Below are 9,590 nucleotides of genomic sequence, written 5' to 3' on the forward strand. Positions count from 1 at the left end.
GTCATTTTTTATTGCACGGGAAATTCAGAAAACAAACAAAACATGCCTTTTTATTTTATTTAACTAATAAAACAGAGAATGAAAAGTAGGGACAGAAAGTAGTGCTTACTAAATTCATCAACTTCATACCGTTCAAAAATGATCCATTAATAAGGTTGATCAAGTCTTATTAACTACCACTTTCGATTGGCATGAAACCGAAGAACTTCCGTAAATCACTAAGTTACCTCAATGGGGATTTGCATTTCCCCAACAATAAGCATTTCATATTTGTTTTTGATAGTGGGTAGAGGTATTTGGAAACTTCCAATAGTGATTGTCGGAGATTTTTCAATAACATTAATACCACTCACTTGGAATTGTTTCTTCAGAAAGTGCACCTTATGCTTATTACCATTGATATGAAAAGTGACCTTGCTTTTATTGCAATGAATAACAGCTCCTGCAGTATTCAAGAAGGGTCTACCAATGATAATCGACATGTCGTCATCCTCGTGCATCTCAAGTATAACAATGTCAGTCAAAATAGTAACATTAGCAACAACAACGGGCACATCCTCACAGATACCGGTAGGTATCAAAGTTGATTTGTCAGCCATTTGCAAAGATATTTTAGTAGGTGTTAGTTTATTCAAGTCAAGTCTTTTATATAAGAGAAAGGCATAACACTAACACCAGCTCCTAAATCACACAAAGCAGTTTTCGCATAATTCTTTTTGATAGAGCAAGGTATAGTTGGTATTCCCGGATCTCCATGTTTTTTAGGTACTGCATCTTTAAAAGTATAATTAGCAAGCATAGTGGAGATTTCAGCTTCCGGTATTTTTCTCTTATTTCTGATGATGTCTTTCATATACTTTGCATAAGGAGGCATTTTAAGGATATCAGTCAAGCGAGTACGCAAAAAGACTAGCCTCAGCATTTCAGCAAAGCATTCAAATTATTCATCATGTTTCTTTTTAGTTGACTTGGGTGGAAAAGGCATAGGTTTTTGAACCCACGGTTCTCTTTCTTTACCAAGTTTTCTAGCAACAAAGTCTCTTTTATCATACCTTTTATTCTTAGGTTGTGGGTTATCAAGATCAACAGGTGGTTCTATCTCAACATCATTATATGGCTCCTTTTCATTATCTGGTTGAGCCTCTTCATGAGCATCATCATTATCTTTTTCATTATCACTATGTGAGTGTTCATTACCAGATTGATTTTCACCATCAGAGATAGAAGTTTCATTTTCATTATCAGGAGGTTTTTCTATTTCAGGTTCACTAGAAGTATGCAAAGTCCTATCATTTTTATTTTTCTTTTTCTTTTTAGAAGGACTAGGTGCACTAGTGTTATTTCTTTGTGAATCTTGTTCTATTCTTTTTGGGTGTCCCTCAGGATAGAGTGGTTCCGGAGTCATTTTACCTCCTCTAGTTGCAACTCTGACAGCAAAGTCATGCATATTATGATTCATTTCATCAAGCAATTCTCTTTGTGATTTAGCAACTTGTTCTAGTTGAGTTTCAACCATAGAAGCATGTTTTCCAACACCTTTAACATCATTTGATATTCTAAATAACAAGTCACTCAAGAGAGCAATCATATCAGGATTATATTTCAATTGTTTCATAACATTTGCATTGAAGTGATCTTTTTTTCTAATGTAGTTTTCAAACTCATAAAGGCATTGCCTAGGATTCATATTGTGAGGATTGTCATTTTCATTGAACTTCATAAGAGAATTTACCTCTACGAACTTAGGTAGTGGTGGTGTGTTAAGCCCATGCATTTCTTCAATAGGAGGTAAATTTTTAACATCCTCAGCTTTAATACCTTTTTCCATCATAGATTTCTTTACCTCTTGCATATCTTCGGGACTGAGATATAATATACCCCTCTTCTTCGGAGTTGGTTTAGGCGGTGGTTCAAGAATAGTCCAGTCATCATAATTGTTCAATATGTTATTAAATAATTCTTCAGCTTGAGCAATAGTTTGTTCCCTGAAAACAGAACCAGCACAACTATCTAGGAAGTCCCTAGAAGCATTGGTTAGTCCATTATAGAAGATATCAAGTATTTCAGTTTTCTTAAGAGGATGATCAAGTAAAGCATTAAGTAGTTGGCAAATCCTCCCCAAGCTTGTGGGAGACTCTCTTCTTTAGTTTGCACAAAGTTAAATATTTCCTGTAAGGCAGCTTGTTTCATATGAGCAGGAAAATATTTTTTTAGAGAAGTAATAAATCATATCCTGGGGACTATGCACACAACCAAGAGCAAGAGTATTGTGCCAAGCTTTAGCATCACCCTTTAATGAGAAAGGAAATAATTTGAGGATAAAGTAATAGCGAGTTTTCTCATCATGAGTAAAAAGGGTGGCTATATCATTCAACTTAGTAAGATGTACCACAACAATTTTAGTTTCATAACCATGGAAAGGATCAGATTCAACCAAAGTAATTAACTTTGGGTCGACAGAGAATTCATAATCCTTATCATCAATAAAGATAGGTGAAGTAGCAAACTTAGGATCACATTTCATTCTAGCATTCAGAGATTTTTCTTTATACTTGCATAGTAATTTCTCTAGATCATCTCTATCTTTGCAAGCAAGAATATCTCTAGTTGTTTCTTCACTCATAACATTACCTTCGGGTACCTTAGGCAATTCATATCTAGGAGGGCTAGATCTACCAGGTGTTTCAGGAGTTTCAGTTTCAAGCTCATCATCAGATTCAACAACATCGTGTTGTATCACTCTAGCAATGTGTTTATCAAGAAAGTCACCAAGTGGCACATCATCATTATCAATCAAGGTACTAGCATCACCGTAAACATCATTCATAGTAGAAGTAGCATCATAAATAACTTGCGGCATATTAGAATTGATAGCATGTGGTGGTGTTGCAAGTTTACTCATAACAGAAGGTGAATCCAAAGCAGAACTGGATGGCAGTTCCTTACCTCCCCTCGTCTTTGAGGGAAATATCTTAGTCTTTGGATCCTTCAGATTCTTCATAGTGATAATATGATAATAATCCCAAGTGTCTCAACAATTATACCTATGCTACCCGGCAACAGGGCCGGAAAAAGGTCTTGGTAACCCACAAGTATAGGGGATCACAACAGTTTTCGAGTGTAGAGTATTCAACCCAAATTTATAGATTTGACACAAGGGGAGCCAAAGAATATTTGAAGGTATTAGCAGCTGAGTTGTCAATTCAACCACACATGGAGATTAATTATATGCAGCAAAGTGATCAGTAGCAAAGCAGTTTGATAGTTTTGATAATAGTGACAGCAGCAATGGTAATAGTAACGGTGATAGCAGTAATTTGTAGCAAGTGTAACCGTGATGATAGCAATAGTAATGAAACAAGATCAATAAGGATAAATTCGTAGGCATTGGACCGGTGACTTGTTGGATGATATTCATCATGTGATAGTTATAACCTAGGGCGATACGGCACTAGCTCAAGGAGCACCGATATAATGTAGGCATGTATTCCGTAAATAGTCATACGTGCTTTATTAAAAGAACTTGCATGACATCTTTTGTCCTACCTTCCCGTGGCAGTGGGGTCCATATTGAAAACTAAGGGATATTAAGGCCTCCTTTTAATAGAGAACCGAAACAAAGCATTAATACATAGTGAATACATGAACTCCTCAAACTACGATCATCACCGAGAGTGGGCCAAGTTGTTGTCACTCCGGGGTTGTCGGATCATAACCGTAGTAGGTGACTATAACTTACAAGATCAGATCTAAAACATGGATATAATGATGAATTCATAAATGGTTCAGATCTGAAATCATGGCATCCAGGCCCAAAGTGACAAGCATTAAGCACAGAAAAGTCATAACAACATCAACCTAAGAACATAGTGGATACTAGGGATCGGTCCCTAACAAAACTAGCTCAATTACATGATGAATCTCATCCAACTCCTCACCGACCAGCGAGTCTACGAAGGAATTACTCACTCCCGGTGGGGAGCATCATGGAGCTGGAGATGGAGAAGGTTTTGTGATGATGAAGAATGAAGATCCCCCTCTCCGGAGCTCCAAATGGACTCCAGATCTGCCCTCCCGAGGAAGAACATGGCTTGGTAGCGGCTCCGTCTTGTGGATCATGATCATTCTTTCTCCCTGAATTTTTCTAGAAATATGTGATATTATATTATCAGGGGGTCGTCTGCGGGGCCACCAGGTGGGTACAACCCACCTGGGCGCGCCAGGAGTGGGGGCGCGCCCTGGTGGGTTGAGCCCACCCAGGGGCCCCTCTTTGGTGGGTCTTGGCTCCAGAAATTCTTATTATTGATACAAAAAAATCCTTGCAAAGTTTCGTTCCATTCCGAGAACTTTTATTTCTGCATAAAAGCAACACCATGGTAGTTCTGCTGAAAACAGCGTCAGTCCGGGGTTAGTTTCACTCAAATCATGCAAATTAGAGTCCAGAACAAGAGGAAAAGCGGGAGAAAAAGTAGATACACTGGATACGTATCAGCCGCCTTTCAGCTTTATGTCCTCCTTCAGGGCATCTGGCAGTTGGGCTCGTACATTCTTTAGCTCTTTGGCTTGCTTGATGTTGGCATCCTGTAGCTTGTTCTTTTCATTAAGTCCGTGTTAATACACGTTGACCAGCGGCTTCTGCCCTTCGGCGTGTTGTTTATCCGCCTGAGCAGCCTTCAACATCTCCTCTAATTGATCAGCTGATCTTGTAGCTGTAAACAAACCAATGCAAATTTAACAATCATTGTTTGTGCAGAATCATATTTTCCGGAAACTATTGTGCTTACCATCCGGTGCCTTCTTGGATTTCTTCAAATTTTCTAGTTCGGCGGTGACAACAGTTAGCGTGATCCAACGTTCTTCAAGCTCCTTGGATAGCATGTTATTTTTCTTCGTGAGTACCTGATGATATAATGACCCTTAAATCAGTTGGGCCAACTGCTTCAAGTCTCGGGGGCTACTAGCACATGATTATTGAATCTACAGAAAGTTCTTACCCGCATATCATTTGAAAGATGGTGAGTGGCTCCGGCAAGTCCATCCCGAGCTGAGGGCATTGAACACCTCTTCGGTGAAACTTGGGTCATGCATGGCCTGTTTCTGCCGCTGATGATTCATCATGCTCTCCACTTCGGAATTGGTGACAGATACATTATCTGAATCCTCTTGAAGATGACAATCCAACATTTCGCCCGTATCAACCCTAGTCCTTATGGCAGGGTCCGGGGCCGAATTGGTCGATGCATGGCCAACCACTACAAGAAATATGCCAACTTGTGACCTTGACTATTGGTCACTGAAAGGTCACTGTTTTTCATTTGTGACCTTTTTGTGACCAAAAACAGAAGGTCAAAAGCTGGCGGTCGTAAACTGAAATTAACGACCTTCTCTGTGAAAAGGTCGTAGACGTTTATGACAAAATAGAAGGTCGTTGAACCCATGACCTTTTGTTTTGGTCACTGGCTGTCTGCCCAGGCCACGTCGGATCCGACGTGGCAAAATTGCGACCAATTGAAAAGGTCGTTGATAAGATTCAGCCCGGTCCATTTCAATGTTTTACATGGGCTGAGGCCAACAATTTAGCCTTTTTAATATATATTTTTCTGTTAATTTTCGCTAGCTACATGGGCCTGGCCTAGTAGTCCAGCCTCTTTTATTTCTCTAAAATTTGATGTTCAATTTCTTGTTGGGCCACGGCCTTTTACAATCCAGTGTTTTTTGGCCCTCGGCCTTTTACAGTCCTGGTTTTTTTTGCCTCAGCCTTTTACAGTCTAGGTTTTTTGCCACTCAGGACTCAACATTTTTACTGAATTTCCAGTTCAAATATAGGCTATAAATGCATAATATTTCTCAATACAACAAAACTTGGTACATTAAATGATGGTACATAGTATCCAGTTTTCTAATACACAAAAAGAACAAACAATAACAAGCTCCAATGAGGTACTCTTTGCTGGGTGTGGATTCTAGCTTCTTCATCATGGGACTTGTTGCAACGGTCAGCACTCCAATGGACAAAGGACATCTACAGGTTATAAACAGAAAAATTAGGAACAAAATAGAAACAGAACATTCTGCATTTGGTGCGAAAATGGTTAGAGCAAAGACGAGCTTCAGCAACAGAGCAAACCAAATCAAATCGAACACACACCAACATTTGCAGAAGAATATTTTTGTTTGACTCATTTACTGTTGCTCCCTTTAATTTTCAGGACTACATATTCTGAATCTACTGATACCTACCGATTAGAAAATAAAGCTGAGTTATACTAGTAGTGGTGGTGCTCAATTGCCACTGTTCTTATCATATTTACTCCATAACAACTAACATGAACATGCCAATTGATTAAAACCTAAGCCGTGTAAATTTCAAAACAACAACCAAACTTAAGCCACGATGATAGACAGTGAGAAAATCTACTAAATTTAAAAGGAGTGCTAACCAAGAACCCTTTAATTAACCCTACCATTTCATCAAAACCCCCAATTGAGTTGGCCGCCTCTTCCTTCTTCTGCCCCTTGATCTTAAAAAGGTTTATCATCTTCCTGTGAAACATGAGGGGAGGAGGTAACGAGCATGATCTAAAGAGAGCAAACTTTTCATAGGAACAAAATTGACAAAAACAAGAAAAGTACCATTCAGGCTTAAGAATGGTTTTACACACAAACAGGTAGAAACGATGTAGCAGAAATCAACAGAAGTAGTTTGGTTCTCTTTAATTATTGCATTCATCGATTAGTAGCAGAAAATAATATACCCAGTACAAAGGAAAGCAAAATACTAAAGTACCAAGCACGACTAGTAGCTCTGCACAATTGCACCACAGATACAACTAGCTGCAGATAACACTATATGCACGTACATACATAACCGCTGTGATTTATTATAACAAAGACATTCAAGTGATAATAGTAAAAACTGAACTAAAAGAGCTAAAATAAGCATGTGTTATGAACAAAGATCATCTATCCAATTATAGAAATCATGGTACATATAGATAGCAGATATATCAAACCATCCTTAATCCAAAGCATCATCAAAACATAAATCAGAGGAGCGTCTACCCAGTATAACAGCAAAATGGAGTAATCATACAACTTGTAAGAGATGGACTCAGGGATGGCAAGGAAACATCAGATGAGGGGAGTGGAGGGTGCAGACGCTTGTACTCGTTGCCAAGCAGAACGGTCAGCTTCGCTATGACAGGTTTGAGGACCCCCGTCCCCACGCTGATGAGAGCCGCCTCCATGGTCATGCTAGCTCAGAGCTCGGCCAGTCAACCGTGTGTGGAGCCATGGAGGTCAGGTTGCTGAATGCACGGACCGTAAATAGCTAGCTCCAAATTGAAAACCTGAAAAGAGGATTGGTTAGTACACTGAAAAGAGTAAATAGCCAACTCCAAAGTTAAGGTACTAGCAGAAAACATTATTAGAAGAAGAACTAATGATTCATAAAGCAGAAGGAAACATTTCAAAGATACCAGCCGGGCATCAAATCAAGCAGAAGGAAACATTTCAAAAATACCAGTTGCGCGTCAAATTTGAATGAAGCAATGTAAGTATATCTAGAACCAGAATGGCAGATCCAAACACAAATACCCAGTGTAAGTATATCTCAAATTTGATCATAATATTGACATGAATAATAACCTATATAGGGACTCCCTAAAAAGGTATGCCACTGAGCCAGTGAATGGTGGATGCCAAACATAAAGACACATTGGAATATATTTCTAATTTGACCATAAATAGGCATGAATAATAAGCTCTACAGGCACTCCCCAAGATAAGTACACGCAGTAGGTTTTGTTTTATAGTTATCTACTAGAACCAGAATAGTCACTTGAGTAGGGATGCAACTTTTGACCCTCAGAGTACCCTCTCAACCTCCTTAGTTTAACCAAATAAACTAAATTTTCAACAGTTATGTGACTTCTGAAAATTCAGTTAATTTAGTTGAACAAAAGAGGGTCACAGAATACCCTACAGGGTGCCCATTTGCACTCCTACACTCTAACACACACACACACACACACACACTATGGAGACTTTTGAGATTCACATGCACATTCAGTAAATTCAGTAAACATGGAGTACAGAAGAGAGGTTCAGACTTCAGAACCAGGCCGTAGGCGCTGGTGACAGAGATGATCCAGACTTGCAATGGCATGCACCACACTAATTTAAATAGGATACTGATTTCTATTCATTGTAATTAGCTACTATCGATCACGTCTGCAACTTCCTAGCTCAGCGGTCAGAAGACCATACAACATTGCATGCAGCCGGCCGGCACACACTGATTCGTAGCAAATCAGATTGAACTTTCATAGAATTATTACACTAGCAACTAGTGAGCACTGAAGACTAATGTTAACCCACTGGTAGCAGTCTAACACTAGCAACTAGTGAGCACTGAAGAAACAGCAAGAAAGAGCACAATGAAATAGCTCACCCTGATACTGTCGGCGTAGTTCCATTCGACCTCCTTGGAGAGCTGGCCGAGGAGGCAGTGCCTGTGCCCAGGCTGCAACCTCAGAACCCTACAAAACCACAAGCGACGTCAACATCAAACACACATACAAGACGCACGCCGAGATCTAGAAGGCAGTCCAACGCCGACGTACTTGAGCGCGTCGGGGATGACCATGCGCTTGGTCCTGTCATACGGTGGCGACACGCCCTCGTATGCCTTGAGCCTGGGCGTCATCCTCGAGGCCACCAGCGCCCCAAGCGCGGCATCCGACGCAGACGACTAGCAGGCGAAGCTGAAGCTGCTGCATTGGGACAGTACGAACCGTGAGCTATATGCCTGGACCCCTGAACCTTGACGAAAGCAGTAAAAAATTGCACTTCGTATAGGACTGTCATGCAGACCAAACTAAGCATGAACCGAGTAGATCCCACTAGCATTGTGCTTTCTAAAAGATTGCTCGACTAGCATTTTTTAAATTGTAGTGTTGTAGAAACTGGATTGAGCGTAGTGAAAGGTCCATAATGTGCACTTGGATCCTCATATTTTTGGATGATCACCAAAGGAAAACTACTCCTGACTATGATCATTAGCGTCTACTACTCCTAACTACTCCCTGTGTAATCCTACTCTGCAGTAAAACTTCCTCACCCTTCATTCACCCTGTTCAAGCAGTACTGTAGTAAAACTACTCCTAATGCTGCAGCAGTTAACAGCAAGTGAAATTACTATGATGTGCAAAAATTATAGTAAATACTCCACTGAATATTACTGAAACTTAACAGAAGTTAACTAAGCTTTTTCAGTTTCAGAATATACAAGTCAGAAAATAAGCTTGCAAGCAAGTTTATGTAAGTAATGCACACTGGAGTACATTACTTCTATGGATTTATGCAAATAATTCATTGATTAATATATGAAATTTGAAAGGGGCTAATCCGACCATCAACCTAAACACCTTTAACTACTCCGTAAATACAGTAGCACGAAATCTGGACCTGACCATGGCCGGAACACACACACACACCTCTGACCATGACCTTCCTTCCATGGCGATGGCCTCCTCCTTGACTTGTTCCATGGTGATGGCGATGGCCTACACAAACTGTCGGAGTAAATA

The 9,590-nt window shown here is 39.9% G+C and overlaps 1 protein-coding gene across 1 annotated transcript; it reads right to left on the reverse strand.

Moving 5' to 3' along the window:
• Window positions 1–4,611: 4,611 nt before the first annotated feature.
• On the reverse strand, window positions 4,612–8,707 carry LOC147984744 (large ribosomal subunit protein uL13y-like). The gene is made up of 4 exons (XM_087541242.1): window positions 8,625–8,707; window positions 8,453–8,540; window positions 4,785–4,899; window positions 4,612–4,709 (listed from the first exon to the last, which is right to left on the reverse strand). The coding sequence occupies exons 1-4, from the start codon at window positions 8,705–8,707 to the stop codon at window positions 4,612–4,614; spliced, it is 384 nt and encodes a 127-aa protein (XP_087397368.1).
• Between the last annotated feature and the right edge of the window lie 883 nt (window positions 8,708–9,590).

The sequence above is a fragment of the Triticum urartu genome, chromosome 2A (assembly GCF_056163025.1).
Source record: "Triticum urartu cultivar PI428250 chromosome 2A, HENAU_Tu73, whole genome shotgun sequence".
Taxonomy (NCBI): domain Eukaryota; kingdom Viridiplantae; phylum Streptophyta; class Magnoliopsida; order Poales; family Poaceae; genus Triticum; species Triticum urartu.

Bases quoted from the DNA above. Each gene is read 5' to 3' on its own strand.
- LOC147984744 (XM_087541242.1), bottom strand. From the start codon at position 8,707: ATGACGCCCAGGCTCAAGGCATACGAGGGCGTGTCGCCACCGTATGAC. The intron at 4,900-8,452 runs GTGAGCTATTTC...TTATATCATCAG, and splicing joins ACTACGCCGACAGTATCAGG to GTACTCACGAAGAAAAATAA. The intron at 4,710-4,784 runs GTAAGCACAATA...GTTTGTTTACAG, and splicing joins ATCCAAGAAGGCACCGGATG to CTACAAGATCAGCTGATCAA.